The sequence below is a fragment of the Bufo bufo genome, chromosome 10 (assembly GCF_905171765.1).
Source record: "Bufo bufo chromosome 10, aBufBuf1.1, whole genome shotgun sequence".
Lineage (NCBI taxonomy): Eukaryota > Metazoa > Chordata > Amphibia > Anura > Bufonidae > Bufo > Bufo bufo.
In genome coordinates, this window is record NC_053398.1 from 145,511,300 (window position 1) to 145,532,175 (window position 20,876).

The 20,876-nt window shown below is 51.4% G+C and overlaps 1 protein-coding gene across 1 annotated transcript in view; it reads left to right on the forward strand.

The window, feature by feature from the left end:
- COG4 (component of oligomeric golgi complex 4) overlaps nt 1–20,826 on the forward strand; it is a 20,904-nt gene extending 78 nt beyond the window's left edge. Inside the window, exons 1-19 of the mRNA XM_040410233.1 lie at nt 1–90; nt 1,986–2,068; nt 3,760–3,874; nt 7,457–7,631; nt 9,173–9,366; nt 10,482–10,587; nt 11,431–11,588; nt 11,683–11,741; nt 14,104–14,237; nt 14,519–14,637; nt 14,780–14,946; nt 15,049–15,214; nt 15,285–15,347; nt 19,195–19,311; nt 19,396–19,488; nt 19,582–19,665; nt 19,751–19,852; nt 20,369–20,497; nt 20,573–20,826. The exon at nt 1–90 is cut by the window's left edge and continues 78 nt beyond it. Of these exons, the coding sequence (XP_040266167.1) occupies nt 1–90; nt 1,986–2,068; nt 3,760–3,874; nt 7,457–7,631; nt 9,173–9,366; nt 10,482–10,587; nt 11,431–11,588; nt 11,683–11,741; nt 14,104–14,237; nt 14,519–14,637; nt 14,780–14,946; nt 15,049–15,214; nt 15,285–15,347; nt 19,195–19,311; nt 19,396–19,488; nt 19,582–19,665; nt 19,751–19,852; nt 20,369–20,497; nt 20,573–20,707 (2,289 nt within the window). The 3' untranslated portion in view covers nt 20,708–20,826. The remainder of the gene's footprint in view (nt 91–1,985; nt 2,069–3,759; nt 3,875–7,456; nt 7,632–9,172; nt 9,367–10,481; nt 10,588–11,430; nt 11,589–11,682; nt 11,742–14,103; nt 14,238–14,518; nt 14,638–14,779; nt 14,947–15,048; nt 15,215–15,284; nt 15,348–19,194; nt 19,312–19,395; nt 19,489–19,581; nt 19,666–19,750; nt 19,853–20,368; nt 20,498–20,572) is intronic.
- Nucleotides 20,827–20,876: the final 50 nt, after the last annotated feature.

Here is a 20,876-nt window from a genome sequence, read left to right on the forward strand (position 1 = left end):
GGGTGCTCAGCTTTGAGCATGGAGTATATTCGCTCCCTCACCGACCTGCAGGAGCTGGAGGAGGCCTATGCGCGGCTGTGCGCCGAGGAGGTGAGCGGGGCTGGCACTGTGACGACGCCGACCCTGTAGACGGACACGAGACAGCGCCCCTAGCGACGGTGGTCAGTGGACTGTCCCTCCAAATGACAGCAGGACCCCACAGTCCATGTCTGGGCCCTGACTTGTTGCCCTTCCAGCTGCCCTGTACCTGAGTAACGCAGACATGGCGTCGGCAGCGCTTCCCTCAGAGAACAGTGCCGCCATCTCACCACTCTTACGGAGAAGCCGCAAAATAAGTGTCCTCCGTGACATGTATTACGAGGGGCAGGTCACGGAGGACGATGCGGACAGGTATTACGAGGCAGAGGGCGATGCGGACATGTATTACGAGGGGCAGGTCACGGAGGACGATGCGGACAGGTATTACGAGGCAGAGGGCGATGCGGACAGGTATTACGAGGGGCAGTTCACGGAGGGCGACGCGGACAGGTATTACGAGGGGCAGGTCAGGGAGGGCGATGCGGACAGGTATTACGAGGGGCAGGTCACGGAGGGCGATGCGGACAGGTATTACGAGGGGCAGGTCACGGAGGGCGATGCGGACAGGTATTACGAGGGGCAGGTCACGGAGGGCGAAGCGGACAGGTATTACGAGGGGCAGGTCACGGAGGGCGATGCGGACAGGTATTACGAGGGGCAGGTCACGGAGGGCGATGCGGACAGGTATTACGAGGGGCAGGTCAGGGAGGGCGATGCGGACAGGTATTACGAGGGGCAGGTCACGGAGGGCGACGCGGACAGGTATTACGAGGGGCAGGTCACGGAGGGCGATGCGGACAGGTATTACGAGGGGCAGGTCACGGAGGGCGATGCGGACAGGTATTACGAGGGGCAGGTCAGGGAGGGCGATGCGGACAGGTATTACGAGGGGCAGGTCACGGAGGGCGATGCGGACAGGTATTACGAGGGGCAGGTCACGGAGGACGATGCGGACAGGTATTACGAGGCAGAGGGCGATGCGGACAGGTATTACGAGGGGCAGTTCACGGAGGGCGACGCGGACAGGTATTACGAGGGGCAGGTCACGGAGGGCGATGCGGACAGGTATTACGAGGGGCAGGTCACGGAGGGCGATGCGGACAGGTATTACGAGGGGCAGGTCACGGAGGGCGATGCGGACAGGTATTACGAGGGGCAGGTCACGGAGGGCGATGCGGACAGGTATTACGAGGGGCAGGTCACGGAGGGCGATGCGGACAGGTATTACGAGGGGCAGGTCAGGGAGGGCGATGCGGACAGGTATTACGAGGGGCAGGGCAGGGAGGGCGATGCGGACAGGTATTACGAGGGGCAGGTCACGGAGGGCGACGCGGACAGGTATTACGAGGGGCAGGTCACGGAGGGCGATGCGGACAGGTATTACGAGGGGCAGTTCACGGAGGGCGATGCGGACAGGTAGTACGAGGGGCAGGTCAGGGAGGGCGATGCGGACAGGTATTACGAGGGGCAGGTCACGGAGGGCGATGCGGACAGGTATTACGAGGGGCAGGTCACGGAGGGCGATGCGGACAGGTATTACGAGGGGCAGGTCACGGAGGGCGATGTGGACAGGTATTACGAGGGGCAGGTCACGGAGGGCGATGCGGACAGGTATTACGAGGGGCAGGTCACGGAGGGCGATGCGGACAGGTATTACGAGGGGCAGGTCACGGAGGGCGATGCGGACAGGTATTACGAGGGGCAGGTCACGGAGGGCGATGCGGACAGGTATTACGAGGGGCAGGCCGCGCTGTCTGCAGCTTTCAGTCATAAGTTACTCTGGTTTTGTAAATTGTATTGGCCTGTGATGGCTCCACCCCCTTTTCACTTAGCACCACCCACTTTTAATCCAGTGTGGTAAAATAACAAATATTTGGAGTATAACCCCCATTATCTTTTTTTTCCAGATAGAGGTGGAGACGGAGCTGGAGGAGCTGTTGGGACAGCAGGGGTCGGTAGAGAAAAAGATGCTGGCCTTACAACGGATGGGGTATGTATACATGGGCCGTGCTTTGTATATTGGGGTGAGGAGGGGGGGCTGTGCTCTGTATATTGGGGTGAGGAGGGGGGGGGGGCTGTGCTCTGTATATTGGGGTGAGGAGGGGGGGCTGTGCTCTGTATATTGGGGTGAGGAGGGGGGGGGGGGGCTGTGCTCTGTATATTGGGGTGAGGAGGGGGGGGGGGGGGGGGGGGCTGTGCTCTGTATATTGGGGTGAGGAGGGGGGGGCTGTGCTCTGTATATTGGGTTGAGGAGGGGGGGGGGGGCTGTGCTCTGTATATTGGGGTGAGGAGGGGGGGGGGCTGTGCTCTGTATATTGGGTTGAGGAGGGAGGGGGGGGGGGGCTGTGCTCTGTATATTGGGGTGAGGGGGGGGGGGGGCTGTGCTCTGTATATTGGGGTGAGGAGGGGGGGCTGTGCTCTGTATATTGGGGTGAGGAGGGGGGGGGCTGTGCTCTGTATATTGGGGTGAGGAGGGGGGGGGCTGTGCTCTGTATATTGGGGTCAGGAGGGGGGGGCGCTGTGCTCTGTATATTAGGGTCAGGAGGGGGGGGCGCTGTGCTCTGTATATTAGGGTGAGGAGGGGGGCTGTGCTCTGTATATTGGGGTGAGAGTGGGGGGCTGTTTGCTCTATTTGTGGTTGGGGGAGGCTATGCGTGCTCTCTACATGAGGGGCCTGTTTGCTCTCTCTTTTTGTTTGTGTGTGGAGGGTGTTTGCTATCTGGACGCGGGGGGGGGGGGGCTGCTTTTTCTCTCTATGTGTGTAGGGGGAGGGGGGGCTGTTCACGCTTTGTATGTGTCTGTATCACATATAATGCAACAACTCTCTGCGAACCAAATAAAGTACAAAAACATATTATAATGCTTATGCTAATAAATTAGAGATGCTTGGCAGATACATTTTGTACAAAATTATTTGAGCCCGTCTGCCGCACGTCAAGGCGATCTCTGTAAGACCCAAACCCAACGCTAAGTTCTACCTGTTATGTGCCATGACAGCGACCATGAAATTCAGGGGGTGTAGGTTCCACATGCATGCTGGGTCTCCTTTGGTTTTTATCAAAGCATGCATGTGGAACCTACACCCCCTGAATTTCATGGTCGCTGTCATGGCACTGAACAGGTATAACTTAGCGTTGGGTTCGGGTCTTACAGAGATCGCCTTGACGTGTGGCAGACGGGCTCAAATAATTTTGTACAAAATGTTTCTGCCAAGCATCTCTAATTTATTAGCATAAGCATTATATTATGTTTTTGTACTTTATGTGGTTCGCAGAGAGTTGTTGCATTATATGTTGTGGTGTTTTAGGTTTCCAGTCATAGCGGCGTGCACCTGCGCATTGGGATGTGCCGACCAACTCCTTTTGTGTTTCCATTGTATGTGTCTGTATGCTATGTAACCCTTAGAGGTCTGGAATGTATTGTATAACACTGACATAATGCTGTCGGTGTTATCCAATACATTCCAGAACTAAAAGGGTTACATAGCATCATAAATCACTGTAATGCTATGCGCCCCCGGCAGCTCTGGGAGGTCAGGACGGGAGCTGCAGATTACTCGCAGTGCGAGTCCGGAGCGTGGGACTCGCTCGTGTGAATGGGGCCTGTATGCACTGTGTATGGAGGGGGAGCTGTGCTCGATGAAGACTCGCATGTCACACGCATGACCATCCTTCCTTTCAGGCCGAACCTGCAGCTGATAGAAGGAGACGCTCAGCAGTTGTCGGGGATGATAACCTTCACCTGTAACCTGGCCGAGAACGTCAGCAGTAAGGTCCGACAACTGGACCTCGCCAAGGTAAGTCCTCACCGGAGGGTGAACATCTCCACTGCTACTGCTGCAGCACCGACGAGCCAGTGAACTTCTGCACGATATTCTAATTTTTCGAGTTTTACCCCTATATGCCTATAATCAAGAAGTGTAACCCTCTAATACTGGCATGTAATAACACCATCATGTGCACCACCCAGACACAATAGTGACGATACAATATCTCCACTGCGCTCCTATCTAAGCGCTGTCACCCAGAAACCTATGTGTGTAAACTGTCCCCATTGGCAGGCCGGAGCAGAAAGTAGAAAATGCACTTAAGGGAAATAAGGAGTTAAAAAAATATATAATAATCCACATATCTACTCCGATAACCGTAACGTATCAAGCCAGTCCGCTGCTGCCTCCGGGGGTTCCAAAGAAGCAAACTGTCTCGCCATCTTGCGCTCGGAGCCGAGAGGGGTATATCATTGCGAGCTCGGACATCATTGAACTGCCTCCTTCTCTTTTGTACCTCCGATTGTGAACTTTGGGTAAAAAGATAACCGAACGTTCTCGTAGGTGATGTTGCCTCTCTGTCGGGCAGCCAGCAGGATGGCGTCTCTATCTCGGTAATTCAAGACCTTCATAATAAACGGTCTGTCAGGTGGTCACGCAGACCCTATGCGCCCCCTCAATAACGAAGCAATTGGATAGGACAATAGGCTATCCGCAAAAATCTCCGGGGTAGACCCCTCAGCTCGCTCTGGCAGACCCAAAATACGAATATCGTTCCTCCTGATACGGTTCTCAGCTCGGGCCTGTAACATCTTCACCTGCTGCTGTCTAGTGTCAGTCTCGCCCGCCCGGGTCATATCTTCCACATCACTTAATCTGCGCTCTACTTCGGTGGTTCTTTCACGTATTTTATCAAAACCATGCCGCAGGCAACTAAGGTCAGACTGAATATGGTCGATATTTGCAGTGAGAGCGGCTTGACGTGCGGCTATTGCCTTCGTAATTTGGGATGCCTCTGTTGAGGGCTCCGAAGGATGAGGCTCTCCGTCTCCCTGCTCTGTTTGACTCGTGGCATCCAGGGAGCAACAAACCTATAAAAGCCCACAGCCGCCGCCGCAATGGAGTGTAGAGTAGAGACAGCACTTGTAGTGCAGCAAGCAATCTTTATAGGATAGTCCGCAGAGTGTTACCAACAACGCACCGTCTATCTGCAGGAGGTAATACAAGAGAAGCCAGACGTATAAGGAGATCTAGTGGTGGATTCAGCAGGAACAGTCCCTTAGGTCCGGGGTTCTATTCAGAAGTAAGGTTGGCCACATAAATGCAGACATGGATGTTTTGCTCACAGTGGTTAGGAGAATAAGCCCCCTTCAACATACAGTATCTATATCCAAAAGTCCCCTACTGGGGAGATGCTTTCCTGGGACCCTCCTCACCTTCCACACAGCTGCTTTCCTTTCCTGACTGCTCAGAGCAGCGGGCCTGGCGCGCAGCTCCCTGCGTCCAAGATGGCGCCCGCCACGTGTCTCCCCTACCGCCTTCACCTCTGTCCCCTCTGTCCTGCGATCAGCCGTCAGGCGGTGCCGCTCAATAGGTAACCCGGGCAGGCCAGGTAGCTATATACACTGCTCAAAAAAATAAAGGGCACACTTAAACAACACAATGTAACTCCAAGTCAATCCCACTTCTGTGAAATCAAACTGTCCACTTAGGAAGCAACACTGAGTGACAATCAATTTCACATGCTGTTGTGCAAATGGGATAGACAACAGGTGGAAATTATAGGCAATTAGCAAGACACCCCCCAATAAAGGAGTGGTTCTGCAGGTGGTGAACACAGACCACTTCTCAGTTCCTATGCTTCCTGGCTGATGTTTTGGTCACTTTTGAATGCTGGCAGTGCTTTCACTCTAGTGGTAGCATGAGACGGAGTCTACAACCCACACAAGTGGCTCAGGTAGTGCAGCTTATCCAGGATGGCACATCAATGCGAGCTGTGGCAAGAAGGTTTGCTGTGTCTGTCAGTGTAGTGTCCAGAGCATGGAGGCGCTACCAGGAGACAGGCCAGTACATCAGGAGACGTGGAGAAGGCCGTAGGAGGGCAACAACCCAGCAGCAGGACCTCTACCTCCGCCTTTGTGCAAGGAGGAACAGGAGGAGCACTGCCAGAGTCCTGCAAAATGACCTCCAGCAGGCCACAAATGTGCATGTGTCTGCTCGAACGGTCAGAAACAGACTCCATGAGGGTGATATGAGGGCCCGACGTCCACAGGTGGGGGTTGTGCTTACAGCCCAACACCATGCAGGATGTTTGGCATTTTCCAGAGAACACCAAGATTGGCAAATTCGCCACTGGCGCCCTGTGCTCTTCACAGATGAAAGCAGGTTCACACTGAGCACATGTAACAGACGTGACAGAGTCTGGAGACGCCGTGGAGAACGTTCTGCTGCCTGCAACATCCTCCAGCATGACCGGTTTGGCATTGGGTCAGTAATGGTGTGGGGTGGCATTTCTTTGGAGGGCCGCACAGCCCTCCATGTGCTCGCCAGAGGTAGCCTGACTGCCATTAGGTACCGAGATGAGATCCTCAGACCCCTTGTGAGACCATATGCTGGTGCGGTTGGCCCTGGGTTCCTCCTAATGCAAGACAATGCTAGACTTCATGTGGCTGGAGTGTGTCAGCAGTTCCTGCTAGACGAAGGCATTGATGCTATGGACTGGCCCGCCCGTTCCCCAGACCTGAATCCAATTGAGCACATCTGGGACATCATGTCTCGCTCTATCCACCAACGTCACGCTGCACCACAGACTGTCCAGGAGTTGGCAGATGCTTTAGTCCAGGTCTGGGAGAAGATCCCTCAGGAGACCGTCCGCCACCTCATCAGGAGCATGCACAGGCGTTGTAGGGAGGTCATACAGGCACGTGGAGGCCACACACACTACTGAGCCTCATTTTGACTTGTTTTAAGGACATTACATCACAGTTGGATCAGCCTGTAGTGGGTTTTTCCACTTTAATTTTGAGTGTGACTCCAAATCCAGACCTCCATGGGTTAAAAAATTTGATTTCCATTTTTTTATTTTTGTGTGATTTTGTTGTCAGCGCATTCAACTATGTAAAGAACAAAGTATTTCAGAAAAATATTTAATTAATTCAGATCTAGGATGTGTTATTTTTGTGTTCCCTTTATTTTTTTGAGCAGTGTATGTAGCTATGTATAGAGTTTGCTGGCTTTTTCCCACGGCAGCGCAGCTCCTGCTCAGGCGCCACACTGCGCTGTCCCACTTCTCTGCGCGATGGCAGGACAAACGTAGGATGCGGACGGAGCTCTTCACAGTTGCTTCCTCACACCATGCGAGCTAGGCCACGGCCCCCCAGGATCAGAACTCTGCTTCAGGAGACAAATTGATTCACTCCTCTCCAATTCTGCATCTTGGGCTTTCCTTACCTTGTGCTCATCCAGGGTTACGCCAGGTCTTATACTCCAGTCACATCCAGAGCTGCAGGAGCTGTTCTGCTTTCTTTAGAGGCATTAGCTTAGTAAATCTCCCCGTTGGGCTGAGGGCTTGCTGTCCGCACCTGATGCCTGGAGACTTGTTCTCTTCTCCAGAGCCGGCTCTATCAAGCCATACAGCGAGCGGATGACATACTGGATCTGAAGTTCTGTATGGACGGTGTGCAGGTTGCGCTGAAGAACGAGGAGTACGAGCAGGCAGCAGCGCACATACACCGCTACCTGTGCCTGGACAAATCCGTCATCGAGCTCAGCCGACAGGGAACAGAAGGTGACGTCTTAGAGCTGTGGGGTATGGCGGCATTGTGTGTGTGTGTACTGTGTGCTGTGGGGTATGGCTGCAATGTGTGTATGTACTGTGTGCTGTGGGGTATGGCGGCAATGTGTGTATGTACTGTGTGCTGTGGGGTATGGCTGCAATGTGTGTATGTACTGTGTGCTGTGGGGTATGGCGGCAGTGTGTGTGTATTGTGTGCTGTGGGGTATGGCTGCAATGTGTGTATGTACTGTGTGCTGTGGGGTATGGCTGCAATGTGTGTATGTACTGTGTGCTGTGGGGTATGGCGGCAGTGTGTGTGTATTGTGTGCTGTGGGGTATGGCGGCATTGTGTGTGTATGCACTGTGTGCTGTGGGGTATGGCGGCATTGTGTGTGTATGTACTGTGTGCTGTGGGGTATGGCGGCAGTGTGTGTGTGTGCTGTGGGGTATGGCGGCAGTGTGTGTGTGTGCTGTGGGGTATGGCGGCAATGTGTGTATGTACTGTGGGGTATGGCGGCATTGTGTGTGTATGTACTGTGGGGTATGGCGGCATTGTGTGTGTATGTACTGTGGGGTATGGCGGCATTGTGTGTGTGTGTACTGTGGGGTATGGCGGCATTGTGTGTGTGTGTACTGTGTGCTGTGGGGTATGGCTGCAATGTGTGTATGTACTGTGTGCTGTGGGGTATGGCGGCATTGTGTGTGTGTGTGTGTACTGTGGGGTATGGCGGCATTGTGTGTGTATGTACTGTGAGCTGTGGGGTATGGCGGCATTGTGTGTGTATGTACTGTGTGCTGTGGGGTATGGCGGCAGTGTGTGTGTATGTACTGTGAGCTGTGGGGTATGGCGGCATTGTGTGTGTGTACTGTGTGCTGTGGGGTATGGCGGCAGTGTGTGTGTATGTACTGTGAGCTGTGGGGTATGGCGGCAATGTGTGTGTGTACTGTGTGCTGTGGGGTATGGCGGCAATGTGTGTATGTACTGTGGGGTATGGCAGCATTGTGTGTGTATGTACATTGTACTGTGAGCTGTGGGGTATGGCGGCAATGTGTGTGTGTACTGTGGGGTATGGCGGCATTGTGTGTGTGTACTGTGGGGTATGGCAGCATTGTGTGTGTATATACTGTGGGGTATGGCAGCATTGTGTGTGTATATACTGTGAGCTGTGGGGTATGGCGGCAGTGTGTGTGTATATACTGTGAACTGTGGGGTATGGCGGCAGTGTGTGTATATACTGTGAGCTGTGGGGTATGGCGGCATTGTGTGTGTATATACTGTGGGGTATGGCGGCATTGTGTGTGTATATACTGTGAGCTGTGGGGTATGGCGGCATTGTGTGTGTGTATATACTGTGAGCTGTGGGGTATGGCGGCAGTGTGTGTATATACTGTGAGCTGTGGGGTATGGCGGCATTGTGTGTGTGTATATACTGTGAGCTGTGGGGTATGGCGGCATTGTGTGTGTGTATATACTGTGAGCTGTGGGGTATGGCGGCATTGTGTGTGTATATACTGTGAGCTGTGAGTCTCATGGTCTCTTCCTTGTGTTCCAGGCAGCATGATTGATGCCAACCTACAGCACCTGCAGGAGGCCGAGAAGCAGCTGAAGGTCCTTGTAAGTGAGAAGTTTGATGCAGCAACTACATCCGGAGACTTGCCGCAGGTGGAGCGATTCTTCAAGATCTTCCCACTGCTGGGGCTGCATGAAGAGGGCATCAGCAAGTTCTCTGCATACCTGTGTCAGCAGGTGAGAGGATCAAGCTTTTCTTTATTGCCTCCCTCACTGCTCTGCCTCCCTTGCCGCTCCCACTCCTCTCTTCCAATCCCCCCCCCCCCCCTTTGTGGCTCCTGTTCCTCTTTCCACCCCTCTCGCCACTCCCACACCTCTCTTCTGGCCCCCTCTCCGTTCCGTCACCTCTCTTCTGGCCCCCTCTCCGTTCCGTCACCTCTCTTCTGGCCCCCTCTCCGTTCCGGCACCTCTCTTCTGGCCCCCTCTCCGTTCCGGCACCTCTCTTCTGGCCCCCTCTCCGTTCCGGCACCTCTCTTCTGGCCCCCTCTCCGTTCCGGCACCTCTCTTCTGGCCCCCTCTCCGTTCCGTCACCTCTCTTCTGGCCCCCTCTCCGTTCCGTCACCTCTCTTCTGGTCCCCCCGCCGTTCCGGCACCTCTCTTTTGGCCCCCCCGCCGTTCCGGCACCTCTCTTTTGGCCCCCTCTCCGTTCCGGCACCTCTCTTTTGGCCCCCTCTCCGTTCCGGCACCTCTCTTTTGGCCCCCTCTCCGTTCCGGCACCTCTCTTTTGGCCCCCTCTCCGTTCCGGCACCTCTCTTTTGGCCCCCTCTCCGTTCCGGCACCTCTCTTTTGGCCCCCTCGCCTTTCCGGCACCTCTCTTTTGGCCCCCTCGCCTTTCCGGCACCTCTCTTTTGGCCCCCTCGCCTTTCCGGCACCTCTCTTTTGGCCCCCTCTCCGTTCCGGCACCTCTCTTTTGGCCCCCTCTCCGTTCCGGCACCTCTCTTTTGGCCCCCTCGCCGTTCCGGCACCTCTCTTTTGGCCCCCTCGCCGTTCCGGCACCTCTCTTTTGGCCCCCTCGCCGTTCCGGCACCTCTCTTTTGGCCCCCTCGCCGTTCCGGCACCTCTCTTTTGGCCCCCTCGCCGTTCCGGCACCTCTCTTTTGGCCCCCTCGCCGTTCCGGCACCTCTCTTTTGGCCCCCTCGCCGTTCCGGCACCTCTCTTTTGGCCCCCTCGCCGTTCCGGCACCTCTCTTTTGGCCCCCTCGCCGTTCCGGCACCTCTCTTTTGGCCCCCTCGCCGTTCCGGCACCTCTCTTTTGGCTTGTGCACCCTGGCTGATTTTGGCCTCTGTTTGCAGTTGGCTAAGAAGGCTGAGGAGAACCTGGCGATGGCTCTGGAGTCAGAGGGCAGCGAGCGCCGGGCAACTCTCTTATTTGCAGATACACTTACCCTGCTTTTTGAAGGTGAGTGCAGACAGTGATTCTCCGTTGGGTACCCCCCAGCTGTCGAGGCAGTTCTGACACACACTGCGGCTGCTCCAGTCTCTGCTTTAGTGCCATTGTTTTGTGGGCACCTTAAAGGGGATATCCAGGAGTTGATAATGAAGTCCTGCCCCCAGTATAAGTCATCATTATCAGATTGGCAAGGATCTGAGTCCCGACCCCCCCCCCCCGCCGATCAGCTACTTCAGGGAGCCACCTCGCTCACCGGAGCTCTGGGGAGTGTACCCGGCTCCCGGCAGCTTTCCAAGCACAGCGCCGTACATTGTAGAGTGGCTGTGCTTAGTATTGCAGCTCAGCCCCATTGACTTAAATGGTGCTAAGCTGCGGCTAGGCGATGTGACTATGTACGTTGACGTCACATGGCCTAGGAAGAGGCCACAGTGCTCACGGAGGATAGGTCAGGGATCAGCAGCCTCTGGCACTGGCATGCATACTTACTTGGCTGTTCTTGTAACTCCCATAGAAGTAACAGGAGGATTCTGGGAGTTGTAGTTTCAGAACAGCTGGCATGCCGAAGGTTGCTGATCCCTGACCTATCCTCCATGAGCACTGTGGTCTCTTCCTAGGCTATGTGATGTCACCGTACATAGTCACATGGCCTAGCCGCAGCTTAGCACCGTTCAAGTCAGTGGGGCTGAGCTGCAATACCAAGCACAGCCACTAGAAATTCCCGGATAACCCCTTTAATGATATTCTGGGTCCAGACATAAGTGGAACATGCGACCTCAGCAGAAGTGACGGGGCACAGCCCTTGATCACAGCGCCGTTGGCAAGTACTGTGTAGTCCCGTGATCCCTATTTCAGGTATCGCCCGAATAGTGGAGACTCATCAGCCCATTCTAGAGACGTACTACGGGCCGGGCCGACTCTACATGCTGATCAAACACCTCCAGGCCGAGTGTGACCGCCAGGTGGAAAAAGTGGTGGACAAGTTTACACAGCAGAGAGACTATCAGAGGAAGGTGAGGCGCTGTTGTAGCACGGGCGGGACCCAGGTTACTAGGGGTTAGGATGTGTACATATATATCATACATGCTGTGATGTCATTTCCTGCAGTTTCAGCGGGTGCAGAGCTGCATGATCCGAGCGTCTACCTCTGACAAGATTGAGCCCAGGTGAGCGTCCCGCAGGTGAACGGCGGGCCTCAGAGGAGGACGTCCTGCCTGTCAGACCCCTGAAGCCGCAGACTTCAATGATGAGAGCCACGAGCATTCCCAATACCTCACCATGGGGTCGCCATCTTAGCTTCAGGGTCAGGAGACCCCATTGTCTTAGTAGCTGGAGCTCCCATTTATCAAAAATGTGTTGCGTATCCAGTGGACTTGACATACATCACCGAAGCTGTCATTTGGCTTTGGAGCTTATGCCAGGCGCCCATAAAGAATGAGGGGGACAGAGCGCTCACAGGGGCCATTATAATGGGGTAGTCGTATTGTAAATGATGAGGGTGGCAATGCAGAGCGCTCACAGGGGCCATTATAATGGGGTAGTTGTATTGTAAATGATGAGGGTGGCAGTGCAGAGCGCTCACAGGGGCCATTTATAATGGGGTAGTCGTATTGTAAATGATGAGGGTGGCAGTGCAGAGCGCTCACAGGGGCCATTATAATGGGGCAGTCGTATTGTAAATGATGAGGGTGGCAGTGCAGAGCGCTCACAGGGGCCATTATAATGGGGGCAGTCTTATTGTAAATGATGAGGGTGGCAGTGCAGAGCGCTCACAGGGGCCATGATAATGGGGCAGTCGTATTGTAAATGATGAGGGTGGCAGTGCAGAGCGCTCACAGGGGCCATGATAATGGGGTAGTCTTATTGTAAATGATGAGGGTGGCAGTGCAGAGCGCTCACAGGGGCCATTATAATGGGGTAGTTGTATTGTAAATGATGAGGGTGGCAGTGCAGAGCGCTCACAGGGGCCATTATAATGGGGTAGTCGTATTGTAAATGATGAGGGTAGCAGTGCAGAGCGCTCACAGGGGCCATTATAATGGGGTAGTCGTATTGTAAATGATGAGGGTAGCAGTGCAGAGCGCTCACAGGGGCCATTATAATGGGGCAGTCGTATTGTAAATGATGAGGGTGGCAGTGCAGAGCGCTCACAGGGGCCATTATAATGGGGCAGTCTTATTGTAAATGATGAGGGTAGCAGTGCAGAGCGCTCACAGGGGCCATTATAATGGGGTAGTCTTATTGTAAATGATGAGGGTAGCAGTGCAGAGCGCTCACAGGGGCCATGATAATGGGGGCAGTCTTATTGTAAATGATGAGGATGGCAGTGCAGAGCGCTCACAGGGGCCATGATAATGGGGTAGTCTTATTGTAAATGATGAGGGTAGCAGTGCAGAGCGCTCACAGGGGCCATGATAATGGGGTAGTCTTATTGTAAATGATGAGGGTGGCAGTGCAGAGCGCTCACAGGGGCCATGATAATGGGGCAGTCGTATTGTAAATGATGAGGGTGGCAGTGCAGAGCGCTCACAGGGGCCATTATAATGGGGTCGTCTTATTGTAAATGATGAGGATGGCAGTGCAGAGCGCTCACAGGGGCCATGATAATGGGGCAGTCGTATTGTAAATGATGAGGGTGGCAGTGCAGAGCGCTCACAGGGGCCATTATAATGGGGCAGTCGTATTGTAAATGATGAGGGTGGCAGTGCAGAGCGCTCACAGGGGCCATTATAATGGGGCAGTCTTATTGTAAATGATGAGGATGGCAGTGCAGAGCGCTCACAGGGGCCATGATAATGGGGCAGTCGTATTGTAAATGATGAGGATGGCAGTGCAGAGCGCTCACAGGGGCCATTATAATGGGGCAGTCGTATTGTAAATGATGAGGGTAGCAGTGCAGAGCGCTCACAGGGGCCATTATAATGGGGCAGTCTTATTGTAAATGATGAGGGTGGCAGTGCAGAGCGCTCACAGGCGCCATTATAATGGGGTAGTCGTATTGTAAATGATGAGGGTGGCAGTGCAGAGCGCTCACAGGGGCCATTATAATGGGGTCGTCTTATTGTAAATGATGAGGGTGGCAGTGCAGAGCGCTCACAGGGGCCATGATAATGGGGTCTTATTGTAAATGATGAGGGTGGCAGTGCAGAGCGCTCACAGGGGCCATTATAATGGGGCAGTCTTATTGTAAATGATGAGGGTAGCAGTGCAGAGCGCTCACAGGGGCCATTATAATGGGGCAGTCTTATTGTAAATGATGAGGGTGGCAGTGCAGAGCGCTCACAGGGGCCATTATAATGGGGTAGTTGTATTGTAAATGATGAGGGTGGCAGTGCAGAGCGCTCACAGGGGCCATTATAATGGGGCAGTCTTATTGTAAATGATGAGGGTGGCAGTGCAGAGCGCTCACAGGGGCCATTATAATGGGGTAGTTGTATTGTAAATGATGAGGGTGGCAGTGCAGAGCGCTCACAGGGGCCATTATAATGGGGCAGTCTTGTTGTCGTGAACATTCTTCATGCTGTTTAGGGACCTGGACCCTATACTGGCCGAGGTGACTTTGATGAGCGCCCGGACTGAGCTTTACCTCCGCTTTATCAAGCGGCGCATCACGTCGGACCTTGAGATTGGAGACTCGATGGCAGCAGAAGAAGTGACGCAAGGTAATCTCGCCTCCTCACTATTGAATGCTGTTTGGGTGTAACCATGTTCACACGGCCGCCTGGAGCCGCGGTTGTGGGTTCTGTCATGGTGTTCTTGATGTCAAAACTCTAGAAAGCCTGATGTCAGCCCGGTCTATTCGGTGGATCCATCAGTGGTCCAAGTACAGCATCATGGGATACCTTGACTCCCGTGTGAACAGAGACCATCTAAGGGATGGCGATGTGAGGTCATCATGTGTATCATGACTCCCATCATCCCACTCCTGGATTATCTGTTCCAGAACATCAGCAGAATCTGGACAAGCTCCTGAAACACTGTCTACTGAGTCGCTCCATGCAGGAGCTGATCGGCTACTACATCACCATGGAGGAATACTACATGAGGGAGTCCGTCAACAAGGTGACCGTGGGAAGGAACGGCTGCACTACAGATATAGGGAGGTGTCTGCAGCCAGTACGGAGGGTGGGGGAGCCGGGGACCGGACCGCCAATCCAGATATCCCACAGTAAGTGTCCCCTCTGCCGCGTTCTCTCCTCTGCAGGCTGTGGCCATGGACACGTGTGAGCGGGGGCAGCTCCTATCCAGCATGGTGGATGACGTGTTCTACATAGTGAAGAAATGTATTGGGCGTGCTCTGTCCAGCTCCAGTATTGACTGTCTCTGCGCCATGATCAACCTGTCGACAACCATGATGGAGTCTGACTTCAGGTGATATTACTGTTGGAGCAGAATGTATTACCTTATGTGTGACCAGTTCCATCGGTGCCGGCATTACGAGGTCCCTCCGATTCATTGCACCCTTTATTACAGGGAGGTTCTGTGTAACAAGCTGAGGATGGGCTTCCCGGCCACTACACTACAGGACATCCAGCGCGGCGTCACCAGCGCGGTCAGCATCATGCACAGCAGTCTGCAGCAGGGCAAGTTTGATACCAAGGGCATCGAGAGTAATGACGAGGCCAAGATGTCGTACCTGGTAAGATGCAGGATCTGGGGTGAAGGGAAACCAGCGCAGTCGCCACCACTCACACACGGCTCCTTTCCAGGTCTGTTTGAACAATGTGGAGGTGTGCAGCGAGAACATCACGACCCTGAAGAAAAATCTGGAGGTAGGAGGGCAGTTTATACACGAGTAGACCCCCCGCTCCCAATGTAGTGTCTCCTTCGGCTGTAGCCCAGTGATGTCAGTATCAGTAATCCGGTGGGTGACTAGGAGAAATAACAAAGCATCCCGCTGTCGTCATCGTTCACAAGTGTATATATACCCCACGTGGTACACTTATTTTTTTAATATATATTATTATTTTTTAATATTATATAATACTTTTTATTTGTTTTCAATCATATTCCATCAATCAAAACATTTCATTTTTTTCAAGCCTTTTTGGGATTTTTTTGTTGTCGATTTTATATACATTTAAATTAAAGGTATGACAAATTAAAATGACAAAAATATAAACACAACCCTTTCGGTTTTGCTCCCATTTTGCATGCAGTCTAAGACACACCTGGGCAATATTCATGCTGTCCAATCAGCACCTTGATCTGCCACACCTGTGAGGTGGGATGGATTATCTCGGCAAAGGAGAAGCGCTCACTGACACGGATCTAGACGGATTTGGGAACAGTATCTGAGAGTAATGGGTCTTTTGTGTCTGTAGAAAATGTTTCAGATCTTTGAGTTCAGCTCATGCAAAATGGGAGCAAAACCGAGAGTGTTGCGTTTATATTTTTGAGCAGTGTATATATGTAACATAACATTATGTGTAATAAATCCAAAAAAGAGGAGCAAACTCCCATAGAAAAAAACACACCTATCTGCGCGTTTCAGACTAGAACATCAGACTCCTTACTTACTTTGGTCATGAGTAAGGAGTCTGATGTTCTAATCCAAAACACGTAGATAAGTGTTGTTTTTTCAATGGGTTGTTTTTATCGCTTGTTTAATAAAGACCTTCGTTTTTATTGGAAAGCTGGAATTTGCTCCTCTTTTTTTGGATTTACCTTTGCCGTGTTCCAAGCACCTTCATGCCTTCCAAACGATGAGCAGGCGAGTGCTGTGCTAATATTGTACACAGGTGTGATAAATGTATTGTAACATTTAGTATTTTATATTTATACACATGTTCTAGATGTTCTGAATATGGCTCCATAGTGGCATGTGTTTGGATAAGACATGGAAGTTTGTGAATTATAAGTACAGGTATATTTTGTGTGTAAGAGACTTTTGAGATTTTCGGGAACTATTAACGCCTCCCCCAAAGGAGCGCTGGAGTAACGCAGAGAGTCTTTTAGCCAGGAAATTGTCTATTTTTGGTAGTAGTTTTATGTGATATTAGAATGTTGCGGTCTGTAGTGTCAGAGCGTAGTGAGTGATATTATCTCTTAGTGTTTTGTAAAATTGGCTCTTTTAGCCGTTGCTCGGTATGTAATCTGTGTGACCTTGTTCGATGTGCCTGTGAAAAAGGGGAGCATTCTCTTCTGGATATAGTAAACGCCGCGCCTCCGTCAGTGTAATCTTGGGTTTCTAAATTTGTCTCTTGTAAGAGAGTAATATCTGGAAAAAAACATTTAAGAGGATGTAAAATTTGTGATCTTTTATTTGGTGATTTTAATCCTTTTACATTCCATGAAATTATTTTCGTGTTTTAATTATATATTTTTTGTTTGTATCTCATTATGTGCGAGAGAATATTTATGATCTGTAAGAATGGTCTAGAGTTTTCAATTTTAAGTTCTGTATTTTTCACCCTATAAGACGCACCTAGGTTTTAGAGGAGCAACATAACAAAATAATATTTTTCATTAGACGTCAGATCAGAACCCCAGTGTTAATAAAACCCCCAATCAATCCTCCAATGTGAATAAGACTCTCATCAAGACCTCAGATCAGAACCACAATGTGAATAAGTTCCTCCTTTCAGACCTCAGATCAGACCCCCATGTTAATCAGAGCTCAGAGCAAAAAATAAAGAAAAAAAATGACCCGACGTCACAGAGCGCACCGACATCCTCAGACTGTGCGCAGTCACAGCGAGCGCAGCCCTGCAGGAGAAGACCAGGAAGCGGTGAGCACAGCGCCCGAGGAGCGCGGCATTCACCACTCCCCGGTCCTCCTGTACTAATGAGGGTCTCCATGATGGTAGTCTCACAAGGCGTACATCGTTTCTTCTAGATCAGGTTTCAAGATCTTCTTCTAATTTATTGTTATTTTTTTAATTTTCTTGTTGGAGTTTCATTTGTTAAAGGTGCACTTTATGGAAGTTGTCAGTTTGAGACGCTCTCGTCTCTACTTCCGTTATTTTTATTTCTTGTAGGGTTATGAGGGTGGAGTGTCTGCATCGTCCAATGTTTTTTCAATATCTGGGTTACTGCGTAAGGCAACGTCAACTGCGAGGATCTTTTCAGTATTTTGTCTGAAGTTATGTCTTGAAATGTTTCGTCCACGGGTGAGGCGGATCTATGGTATTTCTTTGGTTAGAATTGGTGGACGAGTTGATCTCAAATTTTTTTTCCCCACTTTTTTCAGTTATTATACATATTACTTCTCCTTTTACATTATGTAGCTGCTTAATTACAATTTTCTGTTATTTATCATAAGATAGTTGTTACTTTTCCATTTATTTCCCGGGTGCATTCACACAACCGTATAAATGGATCCACAATTTTGCAGAACGGGTCCAGAACCATTCATTTCAATGGGGCCGCAAAAGATACGGACAACACACTGTTCCGCGGCCCTGCAAAAAATAGGGAGCATGTCCGATTCTTGTCTGCGGTTGCGGCATTCTCTATTCTCTTGGGTGGATGTTTATATTTTTCTCTTTTGTTCTTCTTATATTAGTTTGCTATATGTTTAGCTTAGATTTAGTTTCTCTTTTTTTTTTAATTTCATTTGGTAGTCTGTTTGGATCCGTCTTATTTTACTGTCGCCGTATATGAGCTTGTCTGCTTAGAACTGCGTCGGCGGTCTCGTCGGCAGTTACTTTGCGTTTCTTCTTCTTTATTGCTCCCTCTGGTCTCTTCTGTCATTACCTCGATGTCTTTTCTAGTCTTCTGTTTCTTATTACCTTTCTCCTTATCCTCTTCTTCTGAGTTTCTTCCTTCTCGTTATTTCTTTACCTCCTCTCTTTCCGTCTTGTCTCCGTTTTCTCTCTTGGTCTGCCTCCTTCTCCGTCATGGCTGCGCCCGTTCTCCCGGACACCCGCGGCTGGTGATGGCGTCCTCTGGTGCCTTCACCTCCTGCTCGCTCTTAGGTCATCATCTCTTACAATATGTTTTTTATCTTTGTGGGTAATTTATTGCTGGTCTATGGGGGATGTATATCGGAAGCTCTTCTCTAAGGCTGGATTTACAAGGCATGATTATTGGGAACGAACGCTCCTACAAACACTCGTTCCTGATAATCTGCCTAATCCAAAGGTTTCCGCAGATCACCCGATGAATGAGCGAAACGCTCTTCTATTGGGTGAAATGATCGGAGGTGCAGACGCCTCATTCATAGTTTCCGGACAGCAGATTGTGCCATCTAAACGGCCTCCGCTGCCCTGGAGCAATGATTTTGTATGGGGATGAGCGGTGATCGCTCCTCCTCATATCTGCGTCTGAACCGGAAGCCGAGTAGTTTTAAACTCTAGGTTTGAATCTCTCTTATACCTGTTTCCCAGCGTAAATGGCTGATGGCCCAACTCCACCTTTCCTCCGTGGCAAGGATGGCACAAAAACTACCTTGTCACAGGGGGATATAAAAAGTCTGAAAAGGGGGTCTTGCGACTTTTGCTATGCCAAAAACCGGGGTAGCCGTCTTGGTAAATGACCCCCATTGTGTAAATCCCGCTTATGGGTACAACCACAAAGCAACTAAATCCACTGCGGATCCAATGCAAAAACGCTTGAATCTGATGCAGCTGTTGCCATAGTGTGAACATACCCTGAGTGTTGTGTCACTTGTTCCAGAATGACTGCAAGAAGATGTTCAATCAGGACTTTGGAGGAGACCAAGCGAAGGCCAAGATTGACAGCTGCCTCTCGGATATGGCCTCGGTTTCAAACAAATTCCGAGACCTCCTCCAGGTGAGTCCGGGGGTCCCGACTGCTCTCTGTATGGACGGTTAACGCTGGGGGCGCAGTGACATTTCTCTGTGTCTCTCCGGGCAGGAAGGTCTGGGGGAGCTGAACAGTATGGCCGTTAAACCTCAAGTCAAGCCGTGGATTAACCTCTTCCTGTCTGTGTCGCACAATATTGAGGAGGTGAGGGCTACGTGCCTGGGGGGGGGGGGGGGGGGCTCTGGCGGTTTGTTTTAATTACAGGTCTAAATGATTTCATCTCCTTATTTGTCCCAGGAGGAATTCAATGACTACGAGGCCAACGACCCCTGGGCACAGCAGTTTATAGTGAACCTGGAGCAGCTCATGGCTGAGTTTAAGGTGCGTGCTGATCGCCGTGTCCATTCGCGCGGCCTGTCCCTGCATGCACGCTGTTTAAATCACCTTTCGGTGTGTCTCTTTACAGGCCGGCCTCTCCCCCATCATCTATGAGAACCTCACCAGTCTGCTCACCAGTCTTATCGCTATGGAACTGGAGAAGGTGGTTTTGAAATCCACATTCAGCAGGGTAAGATGAAAGATTGGCCACCAGGTGGCGTCGTCGAACCATCACATGCGGAAGAAGAGACCGCGGCGCTGGTCTGAAGTGAATAAGCAATAAACGTGCTCCACACATTACAGAAAAACCGCCAACGCTGGTGTGTCTATCCTCCATGAAGTAAAGGGAGCTGTGACTGTGAGATGCTGTCAGGTGCTGGATGTGCCATACTTTAACTAACCGCAGCTCTCTTTACTTCATTTCTGTGGTCGGGATCCTGGCCGTTTTCTGTAATGTGTGGAGCATGTCAATAATGGGTGGTCTCTTCTTCAACATCTGGTGGATTTCCTTACCCCTAACCAGAGTGCTGGCCCTTGTGGATTTACTGCATATGGCTGCCATGTGTCTGGCGCTACAAAATATATAAATGCTGACGGCAGGAGTTGCCTTTCATCATAGATTTTAGCTAGGAAGGTCTAGAATGATGTCCACCATTGCCGTTCCTCAAACACGGAGGCTGACTATAATATGGGTCTCTCCTGACAGCTCGGGGGGCTGCAGTTTGACAAGGAGCTGCGCTCTCTCATATCTTATCTCACTACGGTCACAACATGGACCATCCGGGACAAGTTTGCTCGACTCTCCCAAATGGCAACAATCCTGAACCTGGAGCGGGTAAGTACCAGTCTGTACACGGGTATTACATGGTATGTGTACGCGCCGCTCACACTCTCTCTCTACTTTTAATAGGTGACTGAAATACTGGATTATTGGGGCCCCAACTCTGGACCACTGACGTGGCGCCTCACGCCTGCTGAAGTCCGTCAGGTACTGGCGTTGCGTATAGACTTCCGCAGCGAGGATATTAAACGTTTGCGGCTGTAGATCTCGGACTGAAGGCCGCCCTCGAGTGAGGAGCTTTGATCAATGTGGAGAGGAAGACGACTTGTAAATATCCGCAGGACACAGAATCCGCACTTTTATCTCACAACTTCTGGGACATTTATTGATTCGGTAAGAAAATATAATCTACGGTGTAGAAAATGCCCTAAAT